Source organism: Microchirus variegatus (assembly GCF_963457635.1).
Source record: "Microchirus variegatus genome assembly, chromosome: 4".
Taxonomy (NCBI): domain Eukaryota; kingdom Metazoa; phylum Chordata; class Actinopteri; order Pleuronectiformes; family Soleidae; genus Microchirus; species Microchirus variegatus.
In genome coordinates, this window is record NC_139805.1 from 28,384,707 (window position 1) to 28,400,458 (window position 15,752).

Consider the following 15,752-nt stretch of genomic DNA (forward strand, 5'->3'; position numbering starts at 1 on the left):
CCGCCTCCACTCTCTCTGCTTAGTCTGCTACGGCCGCGGTAGTTCGCCCTCTCCCTCGCCTCACGAACCTCATCTGCTGACTCTGAGAAAGACAACGAGGACGACATTTGACCGGCTGCGGATACCGTAGCGCTCAGGGAAGGGAGGGGGTGAGCAGAGGAGCAGTTCTTTGTTGTAAATTTCAGCCTCTCTTCTAGATGGCACTATAAACTACTTACTTCACCTTTAAGTGTATTATTACCAACTCAAACAATGTCCCCATATAACACTTCTACCTCCCACACTACTGAGCCGTTTGCCTGGAATCATACGTAGTTGTATTTGGAGAGCCATGTTACAAGAACCACAGAAAACCAAAACTACCTGCTTGGTGAGAAAACCATTTTCTGATCCTGGGAGAGCTGAACTTATGCAACATAGAGTAGCTTCAGTGCTCAAGTTGTTTTTAATCATGATTAACCATTGACAGAAATTAGCAGAGAAACGAGGTGTGACAAAAAGACAGAAAACAAAAGACACCATTGAATCAGATCTTGTTGAAAGCTGCCACGTCAACACTCTGGACCTGAAACAGAGGAAAAGAGAGACGTAAATGTGTTTGCAGGATGTTAACTTTGGTTTTACAAGTTATTTTTAGCATGAAGCAGAATCACTGGAAGATATTCTTGGTTTGAGGCTGCTGTGATCGTAAGAGTGTCAACATTACCCAGGTTTGGTTGCAAGGCTGGTGTGGAGACTGTGCCGTTGTCCCCACCAGTCTTGTAACCAAACCTAAGCCCTTGTTAATTGCCACTCTTACAAGAACAATCCGAGCTATCCTGAATTTACATGCCTGTTACTTAAACCCGATTACTGCCTTTATAATAAGCCATAACAATAATAATAAAAAACATGTTAACAATCTGTGTGTATTTTCCACGACAAAGTTAGCATCATTTACAGGGGTCACACTGGGAGGTCAAGCTCTTGTTTACTTGAATGAGCTGAACATTTCCACGCATAAAATATTCCAATCTGAAATCAATTATAATAAATTGTGATATTAATATAAGTATTAGTCTATCATTTCTTAGTGAGGACATTTAGGCTGGACCTCACAACCTTTAAGGGCATTCTAGGGGTTAAATACCTGGTTTTAGGTGAAGGTAAGGGGCAAGTGTACTCACTTAGAATGCTGTTTAAGAATGTGTGTGTGACGCCTGTATTGTATTGTGACTGGAGAAATAAGTACTTACAAAGTCCTCAAACTTGGTGATCTCCTCTTCCAGTATGTCTGTTCCCACCTTGTCGTCCTCCACTACACATGCGATCTGGAGTTTCTTGATGCCGTAACCCACGGGAACTAGCTTGGACGTGCCCCACAACAGGCCGTCAGTCTGAACAGACCGCACACACTCCTCCAGCTTCGCCATGTCCGTTTCATCGTCCCACTGTAAAATGCAGGGGAGGGGGGGGGGCGTGATTAGAGACCAGATTAAAAACGGGAGGACACAGGGTATTGTTCGGTTTAACATTTCTGGGCGACGTCAACTTAACATACAGGTTTGACGTCGAGTAAGATTGAGGATTTGGCAATGATGGTGGGCTTCTTGGCTTTCTTCTCTGCATACGCTTTCAGTCTCTGCTCTTTCAGTTGTTCTGCCTCATCATCTTCATCGCTGCCAAACAGGTCAACATCATCATCATCTTCCTCCTCCTCCTCGTCTTCGCCTTCTTTAACTGGAGCGCTGGTCTTTTGCGGGACAGAAGTGCCCTGAAAGGGGAAAGCTTGGTTAATAAAACAGCACTTTCTCGCTGGCAAAATAAAAGTAAAGGAAGTTATCAGTAAATGCTGAAGAGACTCACGTTTGTGTAGGGAACTGAAGGAGTGGGAGCCGACGTCACAGGCGCAGGAGTTTTCTCCAGAACCTCAACTCGACATTCTAGCTTGGAAAGTGCTGTCCTCAAGTCGTCGACCACTAAAGAAACAGGTACCATGATGAGCTGATGAGCCGCTGCCTGCCTGGTGCAGCATGATAAATCAGTGAAAACTAAAATTCCTAAGATGCACACCATCCGGTCATGCTCAACCCATATCCAAAGTCTTCGGGCAATCTGACTAACGGCCAGTGAGTAAGGAGGGAAAAAAAAGAATACATTTTTGATGATGGATGATTAAAAAAGCCCACCTTTGTGTAAGCTCTGGTTTTCCAGCTCCAGGCTCTTGATGCGAGAGACGAGTTCTCCTTGGTCTGCTGTGCTACTGCTGCTGCTCGTGCTCTGCGCAATAGAGACAGGGAGAAAATGACTAGTTTAAAAAAAAAAAAGTGTGTGTGTGTGGGGGGGGGCATTTAAAGGCCATCGCAAAGAGTTAGTAACTTTGTCAAACCCAACACTGACACTGAGATTTCTGATGTGAACACAACACAGCCAGCGTCCATCTCAGCAGCATGTGCACAGATACAGGAGCTGCAGGTGGACAAGGGTGATAAGCTGCTACTTCTTCAATAACTGCATAAAAAGATGGACGACATGACAGCTATCAAGGGATGCCACAACTCCTTGATCTGTCTGTTTGCAGTGTAGGTCATTTTAGCAGATCATGGACTAAACCTACTTTAATTAAAGTATGTTAGTATGTTTCTTCACTAATGTATGTCCTAGTGTTTTCTTGTTTGATTCAAAAAAATCATGAGAAGGTGTCATGAGTCACAGCTGAGGTTGTCCATATCCAGGATAAGTTTGCCAATTTTTGTTTTGCTAAATTTCATCCATCTTTATAAACAGGTAGTCTGTCTACAACACTCCACACAAAACCGTTATTCAACACAACAGTTGACTAAAGGTTGAACTCTAGTGAACACAAAGCCAGAGCACGGACGTCAGCGAGGTCCACTGACAAAGCATCGGGTGCTTCCAGTGACACACAAGACCCGCTGGCACTTACAAGCTGGGAGTGTTGACTCATGGAAGTCTGACCTCTCCGACACAGTGTCGTCTTCAGCTTCAGAGGGGAAGGGAAGGGGGGGGGGGGGGGGGGGAATCCAAGAAAGAGGAGGGAAGATGAACAGAACTGAATGAAGTAACAACCTGAAGGAGGCTTGCTTAGGAACGTGGAGCACAATACAAAAAAACAAAACGGACAACAGAGAGCGAGGACGTTGGAGAAAGCTCAAACACACCACCTCGCATTAACATATTCCTCACATAATTATATGAATCACTTTTGTCATGTCCCTACTTTATCCTACATTAATAAACTGAAACCATTTGTCAACCCTAATAATAACGAAGTTTGAGGAGCAACCAAAATGATCTTCACGACAACTCTCAAACATCTGGATGTGCCAAAAATGGATTTGGAGTGCCTAAAACTCAACTATTTTCATTAAATAATATAGAGGTTCTTTTAACAGCATTTGTAAAATATCCGACTACCGTTTGTGATCTAATGAATCATGATATATTTTTTGCATTACATTTTGCATTTGGGGCCTTTCTTGTCTGACATTTAACTTACATGTAATACACATGACTACAACTCGGATACAAACTTACTCCTGCTAGAGATTTCTGGATGTTTTCCCGGGCCCGTGCAATGTCTTGCAGAATGGTGTTTGGTCCAGCATCCTTGAAGAAAATGAACAGAGGTCAAGTCTTCACCTTAACTTTCAGAATTCAGATATAGAAGTAAAGGATAGACCAAATGAACAATAGCATCAACTAAACACGTTTTGTGTGCAGTGTGGAAAGACTTTAAAATGTATACTGCTACTCTGTCCATGACTTAAAAAAAAAAAAAAAAAAAACACTGAAGGGAGATGAACATAAGAGCTGCAACTCAAGATTATATTCATCATCAATTAATTTCTCAATTCATCAAGTAATTGCTTGGTCCATAAAATACCAGAAAATGTTGACCGTCATTTTTCAAACCTCAAAATAATGATGTTTTTAAGTGTCTTGTTTTGTCCACAAACCAAATTTATTCAGTCAATGATTTATTCACCAGAAAATATTCACCATCAAGAAGCTGAAAACATCTGAGAACTTGTTTTAATTCTTAAAAAAACAATTGATTATAAAATTATTTGACGATTCATTTAGTTATCCATTAGTCGTTGCAGCCCTTAAAGAGAATGAATGCATGGATTTTCTGGAGACTCCATGTATTCAGATGTACATGAATACCTCAGACAACTTTGAGAGGTTGATGGACTCCATGTTCACTTCACACTTACTGTAATACAGGTCTTACAGCAAACAAAAACTTGTGCAGTTACCAACCTGTGCTGGTTGTGAGGGGCCATCCATACGTTCATAGAAACGTCTCTCTGCCTCGTCAAATCGAGGTTTGTCGAACCAGATCTTTTCCTGGGCCAGAAAGTCGCCGGAGCTCATGGTGCTACAGAAGAGAGAGAGGGAGAGAGAGAGAATCAGGAAGGAGAGGGATGTATGAGAAGGACAAAGGAAGAAGAAAAATGGAATAAAGAACAGTAAATTGTATTAGACCCAACTATAATTAAAATTGCATGATCTATGTCGACCGGCCACATCATTAAAAGTGGTTAATTATTTGTTGTGACTGATGGTCGTATATGTGGCCTGTTTAGAAAATTCTGAACCATTACAAATGCGGTTTAAATAACCACATTTGTGGGTTTTCATTTATTAATTAAAAAAAAAAACACTACAGTATTAGTACCACATTAATACCCTGTTAAATGTAATGGATGAACACATTTAACTGTAAAATCTTCAATTTTATATCCATAAAATAATAATTTGATATATGCTTTATCTACACTTTCTACAAAGATACTATCCCCAACACACTTACAAGATAAACTTTGAATAAAAGTAAAACTGCAAAAAAAAAGAAATCCACAACAAATGACAAAACATGACTAGAAATGAACAAAGAAAAACCTCCACATGAAAAATTAAACTCATGAGAAAATTAAATGTCAATGAAGTGAAACATCAGGAGCCCCTTCATTCTCCCAGTTTGGTCATACTTGTCCCTCAGTGGGGTGGTGGCGGTAAGTGACGCCACATCAACTTCTGGCCTCCGGCCTTTCTTCTTCTTCACCCCCGACGCTTTATCACACCTGAAGCCATGGAATCGGCTCTCGGCAGCATCATACCGCCACTTGTCCAGCCACACCTGCTCGCTGTCTGGATGGAGGAAGTAGCTGACGCCGGCCCCTGATATTTCTTTTTCTGTGACTTCAGGTGGCTCCTCTTCTTCTTGGATCGGGTGCAGAGCATGAAAGATTTCTGCTTTACTCTGCTGGACCACCCGTTTTTCCTCCACTACTAATACCTCCTCACCCTCTTCTTCATCTTCCTCTTCTACAAGGCTTTGGGGGTGGTCAGTGCTTCTGGATGTGGAGGTGCAGCTGGAGCGTTTTGAGGAATTGTTGCTGCACAGATTCTGATAAAAGGTTGCCTCAGCCCGGTCATATTGTGGTTTCTCCAGCCAAACATCTTGAAGTAATTCCACAGGGATGCGTGGCAGTCCATTACTCGACTGTCGATTAGTTGGTGTGACAGCTGCCTGCTGGACTCCAGGGGTGGCAGGAGTTGGAGCTAGAGACTGATATCCTTCATCGGGTGTTCTGTGTGCAGTGGAGCGGTTGGGTGGGAACTGGAGATCCAGAGAGTTAGGAATGGAGCGCTGCATGGATTCTTCAACAAAGTGGCTTTCTGCTTGGTCAAAGGTAGCCTTGTTCACCCACACCGCCTGGACAACATGGTGACAAGCCACCAGATCTCTATGGTGACAATCAGGACCTGATAAGGATGGAGACACAGCTGACAGAGAGGTTGAGTGTTTCTCTGGGGCTGGAGGTGACCGCTTTGACTGGCTGGTCCCATTGGACGAGCTAGCTAACCAGCACTGGTAGAGGCTCTCAGCCCGCTCATAGCTACTATGCTCAAACCACACATTAGCACATTCAGACTTGAGGCCAATCAGACCAGCAGGGGTATCAGGCGGCTGGCTGCCATTTTTGTCTGGCTTGTCTTCAGTCTTGGTCTTAGTTTTGACCTTCTCTTCAGTGCCGTTCTCATGACTAGATAAACGTTTCTTTCGGCGCCGGCTCTTCCCACTGCGCTTTCCATCCCCATTCAAGCTGCCACTCTCTGGGGAAGATGACGTTGTCTCTCCATTTCTGTTACCCGATTCGGTCTTGTTCCTACACCCCAAAGCTGCGTTCGTAGAGCGGTCCACTGGACAGCGGTTGGGAGGCTGATCAGGCTCCAACTGATCTGCTGCAGAGCACTGGGGGATCTTCTGAGACATCGTCTTTGGTCCATTGCAGGAAGAAGAAGAAAAAGAAAAACAAACAGGTATAGGCTTTTGGATTAGTTAGAGAGACGCAAGGAAACAGTAGAGGCACATGGGACTGATATTAGAGAGAGTTACAAATTAATCAGCATTAGACACCAAGAATGGCTTTATAAAAGAGCTTGTACGGGACATGGGGGGGGGGGCATGCAGGAAAGGAAAACCATGCAAATGAAGAATGTATGAAAAAAAAAGTGTATGAAAATCGAGATAACAGTCAAAGTCCCTGAAGAGTAAATTTACAAATTTGATTCTAAACATTATAATTATAAATGTATGACTAAAATGTCAATATGAATTACTGACTAGAGGAGTTTTTCATCTGAATCTATGGGGGCGAACCTCAATACTCAATAGGCTTTTTACTGCTTTACAGAGACTTTTAGAGTCTGTATCATCAGAGAGCCATAGAACAGTAACTTATTGAAATAAGTCTTGTGAAAGCTACAACCAGCACTCTTAACACAAATTGCATTACAAACTCTTTGCAGTAAAGAAATCTGTCACACTACATGCAAATTAAGAAAAGGAAATATTGAAAACATTCAAGACATGCTCATAGATTCATCCAAGTTACAAAGACCAAGCCATGCTATTTGTTATGAAATTACAGTACTGTGTTGCAATACAGGAAATTAATACAATAACATTTCATCATGTGAATGTTCGTAACAATGACCGATGACTAATACACCATTGAAATGGATGACACCGATTTAAAGTTCCAGGCTTTTACTCACCCTTGTTGGTGAAGTTGCTGAGCTCAAACTAGTAATTAAGTCAAATGCTCAACACCTTCTTTTCATCCAGTGTATTGTCAGCCATTAAAAAAAGATATTTACGATCACCAACAGTTACACCAATAAAACAAAAAAACACAAGAACAGCAGCAACATGGGACTCAACCAAGGTGTGTTGATATTTCAAGGAATACTCACTTGTCAAATTCTGAATGCACAATGAGGGAAAAAAGTTACACTTTAAAACAGTTCTATAAAAATAACAACATCAAAGATAGGCACAACAGGCAACAACCACAAAAGCCTACACTTTCCTCCTTGCTTAAAACAATCATTTCTGGAGACAATTTATTTTTCTTCGCTTCAACAGAAATGCACATTTGCCGTTAAAGCAGTCCCATAAAATCACTTCAGTCTAAATACCAATCAAGCAAATGAGTAAGTAACAAAATCCTCTAAAATGCCGACTTTGTGACATTTTCATTTGTGCTTGTGAGTCGGTTTATAGCAGAGGCTGCAGCCTTTTGTGAATGTGGGAGTCATGAGGACTATCAATTTCCAAGTCAGAGAGGACAACAATGCATGTCAAGTGAAGTACAAGTGTTTCACTAGCTGTCAAAGTAGCACATAAGCCATAGATTTAGAAGGTTAACATAAGCATTTTTTTATTATTATTATTTGTTAGGCCAAAGCACTTTATTCACACTTGTGCCATTTCCCCCTGGGATCAATAAAGAATTTCTGACTCTGGTAGTGTCTTCAAAGTACTGCTATTTTTAGCCACACATTTGGTGCACTAGTATTTCTGGCTACAGTGTATATGTGGGGTCCATTACAAATAAACTACATGTGTACTCATGGCAATGATGGTACATGTCAATGGTAAGCCGTTTTAATACTTAAATTGCCAAGTTTGAAAATCTGAAAATACCGGTTTCAGATATCTACATCATCATTATGACTAGTCATAATTCAAGTTTATATTAATATAATATCTTTAAATATCTATATTACAATTAAAGTTCATAATAATATCATAGAATGAGGATATTTAAAAGATATCTTGAACTAGAATTATGACTAACATAATGACTGTAGATATTTGAAACTGCAAATGAATTGTACATACACGTGAATGGCAAAAGTGACGTCAGTAAAAACTGAATTACGGATATCTGTGACGTCACTGAAGCTCATTCGGTGGAATTAAATGTATTGCAGATATACGTTTGTTTATGAACACAAAACTAGTGTCAATTACACAGCATTTTAAACAGAATACAATGTAAGCAAAGCGCTTAACAGAAGCATTAACCAAATCAAAACTATCATTAAAATTACATTGATTTTCCACAGTTTTTTGGGGGGAATTTACAATCAATAAAACTGCTTACATCATACTTACTCATCCTATTAAATTCGAAAAGGACAAAAGGAAGGTCACATTTAGTAGACATTGAATTAAAAACGCTGACAAACGTGTAATGGAAGGGAAACTACTGCAGTGTAAGATGTGGTACATAAAAAGGCTCTTTAAATCCTCAACACAGCTGTCATCATGACAAGGTGTGCCCACTGCCCTGCTAATATTAGCTTTCTTTCATAGGTCCTGGCTAAAATGAGATGCTACGAATGTGTAGCTATGTTGTTTGTATTACATTACACTACACAGGACACCAGAATGAAAAGAAGGGTTTTTCAAAAATAATTTCAAAATAATTTTTGACGTATGTGAAACACGTCAGCGCCGGTCACTGAAGCCGGTGTCCTCGCGGCGTGTCTACGGGGAGGCAGTTAGCGTTAGCACTAGCCCTTTGCCCCATCCAGCTAGCCTGCTAGCCGAGCCGAGTCCCCGCTGTCCGCGAAGCACAACATATTCCACATTTGCCCGTCATGTCTTTTGACAGGACATCGAAAACTGAAGCCCCGGCTGTCACACAGTCATCACTGATAGTTACTTACTGATGTGTATTGTTTTTTTTAGTCGTGAAGGAGTGAGACCAGGCCGGTGGACAAGAAGCGTGTTCCTGCAGCCGTGAGTGACAACGAAGAGGAGGAGGAAGAGGAGGAGGAAGGAGTAAAGAGCAGCAGTGTGTGCGTGCGTGTGCTCGTGTGTCACAGTAGCCCTTTACAGTCCAGTATTGTCTGAATGTACAACTGACATAGTATAATAATAATAATATAATCATCAATATGACACATCAGAGATGTTTGCTGGGGTTACTGCAGTGGTCATTATTAAACATTATTAAAGTACCTGCATCCTCTGCCCTTCTATCCCAATATTTAATACCTACGTTATTCATCCCAATATTATTATGTGGCCGTGAACCAAAATAACACTAGTTGTGTTGTATATCTTAATATAGCCCCTATGACCGCTATTCAGTCTTTAAATGGCCCCTAAAGCTGTGTTATTCAGCCGTGATGTCTTGAAGGTTCCCCTCATTCATATTATTATTATTGCCATTAGCCAGGTGTCGCCTGACACAAAGCACATTTGGCTAGTGAAAGGAGGAGGTGGAGAATCTATGAGTCCTTTCATGACCTAAATTTTGACCTAATTTTTAGGTCAAAATATTTAGCTGTGCGGGGTGGGGCTGCAATTCTGTGCCCAGGGGCCCACTGTGTCATAATCCGTCCCGGCTACACAGCATGCTGTCTTGCAGTGGGTTCCTCAGCAAGTCACCTGTCAAATGACCCGTTGGACAGTTATTTAAGATCAGGCTCGTATCTGTTCATCAGAAATTAGGGTCTGCCTCATTAGGAGCAGGTTTTGTTTTAATAGTCATTTAGGAGGCTGTATTTTTGTGGTGCTGGGTTATATTAAGGAGGTGTCACTAATACTTTTTCATAGTGTGCAGCAATAATGGGGAAAAAAAAGCTAATTCCAAGGACAATAAATAAAGAGTTACAAGGACATTTTGACAGAGACAATGTTACACAGGAAGGTTTAATGGTGAGAAATCTCATTAAGGAGAAAGGGCCCTTTTTTAAGTGATAGAACAAGACAAAGATTGCTCTACAAAAACAAAAGTGTGCTGGGAATATGAATATTCTAATAATTTAGAAAAAACAAAACAGTTAAGGTTTCAGCAAACAAACAAACAGGAACTAAACATATTTGTTAAGGTTTTTAATGTGAAACCAGCTGATGAATCAGCCAACACAAAATCACCCAACTGCAAAACAACAAGGTCAATGCTACAGTATGAACAACCACCTCCCTCTGCTCACGGACCTAACCATTCTGAGGAGACTGAAGTATGCATCTATATTTGGGACAACCTACTGCTTTACAGCTTCCAATAAATTAAGTTAAATAAATTAAAAAAAATAAGGCAATGCACAAAGTGGTCCTTTCCACATTAAACTTAATGTAAATCATCTCTACACACTTGGCATTGTAGATAGTAAATACTGTAGTTTTCTACATGAATCCAACACCTGAGACTGAAACTATCACTGGAATTCAGCTGTGCACTCGCAATCATTCTGATGTCATTATCACTAATTTAAGTGCCAGGCTGCATCCAGCCAAATATTAAATACCATATGTATATAGATACATCCACACATTTAAGAGCCTTTCTGCACAACACAATACATGCACAAAATAAGCCAATCAAGGCCAATAAGGCAAGGTTGAAGTTTCCACAAGATGCTTCTTGGACTGACTGATGCTACATAATAGACCGAGTCTTCCTCTACACTGTATAGATAAGTACCTCCATTATTTGATTTGTAATCAAACTCAAGCTAATACCGCTCCTGCTTGTTTGTTACAATGGGCAAAATCAAATATTTATGTATGGCATTTAGTGCATCATACAATAGACTGCCTTTATTATTATTGTTGTGCATATAAAAGTAGTCACTCTCTCTGAAGAAGTAACTAAGAGTCAACATTAAGTTCACATTCACACAATTCATCCTGGTCAGAGAGAAGAAAAGTATGAAATGCACTTCTCTACAAGAGCAAAAATCTCCAGTTTTGTTTCTGTTCTCTGTTTCTTTAAGTTCAATGAGTCCGTTATTGAGAAGCAGCCGTCATTTTCTGTTTGCCGCCGCTGACTTACGCCCGAGCTCCCTGGCTCTCTCGGTGGCAGACTCCACAGCGCTCATGGTCGATGCCCTCACACCGCCTTGTTCCAGCATGTGAAGCCCGTAAATAGTTGTTCCACCTGGGGTGCAGACCTCAGAGCGGAGCTGAGCTGGATGCTTGCCGGTGTCACGCAACAATCTCCCAGCACCCTGCAAAGACAAAATTAAATTTAAAAGCACTGTCCATGTGTGATCTCATGTGGACACAAATCTACCAGTGAAAAAAAAAGAGTAGAAATTACTAAGAGGAGCATATGTTCAAGGTTCAACTGTAGGTGTTATATTCTAGTCGTACATAGTAAACAAATGTGTATGATACTATGACCACAACAGACAGACACAAACATTGTAAAACTGACCAGAACAGTCTGAGATGCAATGCTGTGGGCCAGAGAACTCGGCATGCCCATTTTAACGGCTCCTTCTGCCAGCGCTTCCGCAAACAGATACACCTGCAGAGAAGAGTGACATGCATCAATTACAGGGTGCAAATATAATACATTCTAATTCTACAGTTTAAACGTACAGTTTTATTTTACACAATATCTGCAGTTATTCGCTACTACATCCAAGACATTTGTTTGTTGCCCTCCAATTTCTGAAATGAAAAGAATAACCAAAAATATTCATCATATGCTTTTTCAGCATCAGCGATGTTTAAAAATGGCACATTAATTATCCTCCTGACCTGAATTATGATCAGTTGGACTGAGGTGAGTTTGTATAAGCACACAATTCAAGGTCACTTACAAAAGCAACTCCACTCCCGCTGAGTCCTGTATGGATGTCAATCCAGGCCTCAGGTCCTTCCTCTACCAAACCACAGTGATGTAACAAGGAGCGAAGCAGAGCTGCGTCCTCCTCTTTTGCATGTGATCCCCTTGCAAAGAGCAGAGCGCCTTCCTGAACCATACACGGTAGATTTGGCATCAAGCGGACAGTGACTGTGTTCTCTGGAAGGAGCTTATAGGTCAGACAGACAGAAAAGGGGGTTCACAGAATTACTCAAAAATACAGATTTTCAAGTTACATTGTGGCTGTTGTACTCACCTCCTCTAATGTTGCGAGCGTTACTCCTGCAGCAACAGACACGACTACGTGTCTGTCTGTGACGTGTTGTGCAATCTCATTGAGGACTGACGGAATGAGGTGAGGCTTGACAGCCACAAAGACCACATCCGAACCACACACCACCTCTATATTGGAGTGAGTGACAGCAACCCCGAGCTCCTGAAGGAAAGTGGACAAAGTGATACCACATAAACACAATGATCCAATCAGCTCATTTTACAGTGATATTGATCATTTGAAGAAATTCATTTAAGGCAGTGGTTCTCAAACTTTAGTATATGTACCAGTGGAATGCAAGTTTCCTCTGGTGGTACTTGGAGGAAAATCAGAAATAATATTCTACTGTATATACAATATATAATTTTGACCAGGGCTGACTAGATGAGATTACTGGGGAAATTCACATGTTGCAGCAACTAAAGGACAGCGAATAGAAATAGAACACAATCGAATAGAAACAGAACAAAAAAAAAAAATCAATTAGAATAAAAGTTGTAGTGCAAGAACAAAAATGTAGTGCAAAGTATAAACTAAGATGAACACAAGTAGAAAGACAAGAATAATTAACCAATAGAAATGTATATTTCCATTCTGTATTTACACCATCTTAAGAAAACTGACCTTAGCAGACTTTGCTCAGCCTATTTACAACATTATATTTTAACATTGGTGTTAATGATACTACTTCGAGAGCTCAATATTTTCTCAGGTGGTACTTGGTATAAAAAGTTTTAGAACCACTGCTTTAAGGCATTCCTGGACTGTTGCATTCATGAGAATAAGATGGACATTGGCATGTGTAAAAACAAAAGTATAACCCCCAGAATGGAATGGCTCTGTACCTGAAACCGTCCTAGATTCCTGACTGATGGAGCGCTCACTTGGATGTTTTCAGCAAGAATACTTCCTATATTAAAATAAAAACGACAACATACTGTTAGATCCTTCACTTTTTTATAAAGCTCTCTGCCTGCATTACAGTGTTTTACTCACCAGACAAGATGCCCTTTGCGATGCCATAGGCCATGTTGCCTGCACCAATAAAACCAATTTTTAACTGCGAGTCCATCTCAGGGTCCATTTTGATCTGTAAAAATGATCCACAGGACAGATAAGAGTGGGAAAATCAACGGGATGCAACCGGTGTGTTTCACAGGACAGAACCACACTATAGATATATAGTTTAAATAATAATAGCTGCAATACAATTAGAGCTTCAACAATTAGTCCATCAATCGTTTACTCAGTTGACAAGTATTTTGAAGATGTTATTATTCAAGCATAACTTTTTTAAATTCAAAATTTGAGTATTAAATGCTGTTTATGTAACAGTAAAGAAACAACAGGTTAATGATTTTTAGATTTTGTGAATTATATTTCCAGACCTGAGGTAATATCTGCGGCAAATGAGGCATGTTTTTTGATTTTGTGTCTTATGACTGCACCCATTAGCCAAAAGAGTTTACAGTGCAAGAAGGGAATAAAGTAACAGCTCAGAAGTCACACAGTCTGGCTCTAAATCAGATTTTACATTTGCTCGTGTAACCTTGTGACACTTTAGAAAGCAAAGCAGTGTAAATTGGTCTTTCTGTTCATACATGGTGTATTAATTTTGTCCTGATCAGGAGTGAATGCACCCAAGACACTTTTAGAATCTGATCACCCAGACCACATTCAGAGGTTATTTGAAAAACATGTGACCACATTATTTCAGCTGTGTGAACACAATTATGTCCTGATCCACACTGAATGAAAGGCCCACACAGCTAATGTCTTCAAATCCACAAACGTTTAAAGTGTTTTGACCTTCTCAACCCCCTCCCGACCTTTGGGATGGGTCAGTGTCTGACCTTATACATACTCTACAGAATGAATGGACACAATTTCCCATAAAATACACTTGAAAAATTTGAGAAAAGTCTTCCTCAAGAAGACGAAGCTGTTATACCTGCAAATAGGAGACAAATTGAGTATTTACTAGTTTCTTTACTCCTTATAACAAAGAAATCATTCAAACTGAATAATGTTGGTTTAAGGACAAAACAAGACATTCCAGAATGTCATAACTTCCAGGTTTGGTAAACACTGATCAATACTTTTCAACATTTTCTGACATTTTACATACCAAACAAGTAGTCGATTATGAAAATAATCATTATAGTTGCAACCCTAGCTTGAAATAACTAATAATAAACACGGAGTTAGGAGGGTTGTCATCAAAACAGACGCACATCGAGCAAACGAATGCATGCATCCAGACACTACATCACAGTTATGGACAAGTGGCTGACATGACATCGCACCCCTACAATTAAATCCAGGTTCTGGTTGTTATTGTCCGGGCAGGGCTGCGGCCAGTGCAGCATTGACGCGTCTCCATCCGAGTCTTCTGTCACTTCATCGTTCCTGTCCGAGTTCACTCCAGCTCCGACCAGCGGGTGTCTGGACTCCATGATAGCGACCATTGTCTTCTCGTACCGCCACCAGCCCTGTATCTTGGTCGGAGCCGGAGAGTTGGGCGCTCTCTTGCACTTGTAATACGCACTCTTGAGGAGTTTCCAACGAAACTTTAGCTGGTCCACGGACCTGTGGTAGCCGGCAGCTGTCATCCTCCTGTGAGCCACCTTAAAGAGTGTGTTATTCCTCACTTTCCTGCCGTCCAAGCATTTCTTCATGTCCAAGTCCTTGAGGATTTCAAGAAACAACTCCGTCTCCTTCACGTCCCAGTTCTGCTTCTTCATGCACGAGTCGTCCATTGTTGTGGCAGAGCTGTCCAGTTAGCTCGACGATTAGCAACCGTTAGCTGAAATCCTCACACGGCTAGGTGGCTAAGTAGCATGTCTGATATGGCAGTCGGGTCACAGCTGTGCTATTGCTAGCTACAAAGTTAGCCGTTTTCAACACAGGTGTGGTGAAAAAAATGCGAGAAAACTGTTAAAATACCCTCCTTAAAAACCACAACATCTGAAAACCGGCCGCCGCTACTGGCACCTAAGGGATAGCGAGAACATAATCCAGGACAGATTAGATTAGAAAAACAATGCATGTGTGTTTCACTGAGTGGACAACCATAAACTAACACGGAGTGACACAAACACGATGCCGTGAACAACAGCGGCTAGGCTAACGCCCGTGTTTGAGATGGTTATTTATTCACCTGTTGTGTGGTTATTATCAGATTCGCTGGTCTCCGGTGGTTTGTAAGGTGGAAATTGCCGTTTAAACTTTGACTGTCAACTAAGCACGTCGGATCCACAGCCTAACCAACCGAGGGTAACGCGAAACGCGCTACTGTATTCACGATGTGTCGGAACGGGAAGAAAAACTATTTCCCGTGAACGCCCCCTCAAATCGGAGCAGTGTCTCTTTTTTTCCTAAGTAAGGTTCCTAACGTCTGTGTTGCTATTCTAACTTGATTAATCGAATATCATCCTTCACTTTGCAATTTTATTTATAATTTACCTTAAGTGCACTGTTGCTGTGTCGAGCACCCACAATGTCCTTGT

General features: G+C 41.0%; 2 protein-coding genes across 2 annotated transcripts; both read right to left on the reverse strand.

The window, feature by feature from the left end:
* Nucleotides 1–426: 426 nt before the first annotated feature.
* eef1db (eukaryotic translation elongation factor 1 delta b (guanine nucleotide exchange protein)) lies at nt 427–9,116 on the reverse strand. The gene is made up of 9 exons (XM_083887898.1): nt 9,034–9,116; nt 4,267–4,384; nt 3,538–3,609; nt 2,927–2,983; nt 2,169–2,259; nt 1,846–1,958; nt 1,541–1,753; nt 1,236–1,430; nt 427–565 (listed from the first exon to the last, which is right to left on the reverse strand). Exons 2-9 carry the CDS (start codon nt 4,378–4,380, stop codon nt 527–529), a joined length of 894 nt encoding a protein of 297 aa, XP_083744024.1. The 5' UTR covers nt 4,381–4,384; nt 9,034–9,116; the 3' UTR covers nt 427–526.
* A 1,197-nt stretch (nt 9,117–10,313) lies between these two features.
* pycr3 (pyrroline-5-carboxylate reductase 3) lies at nt 10,314–15,200 on the reverse strand. Its single transcript, XM_083888508.1, has 7 exons — nt 14,556–15,200; nt 13,240–13,333; nt 13,089–13,153; nt 12,226–12,405; nt 11,926–12,138; nt 11,535–11,627; nt 10,314–11,325 (listed from the first exon to the last, which is right to left on the reverse strand). The coding sequence occupies exons 1-7, from the start codon at nt 15,000–15,002 to the stop codon at nt 11,122–11,124; spliced, it is 1,296 nt and encodes a 431-aa protein (XP_083744634.1). The 5' UTR covers nt 15,003–15,200; the 3' UTR covers nt 10,314–11,121.
* Nucleotides 15,201–15,752: the final 552 nt, after the last annotated feature.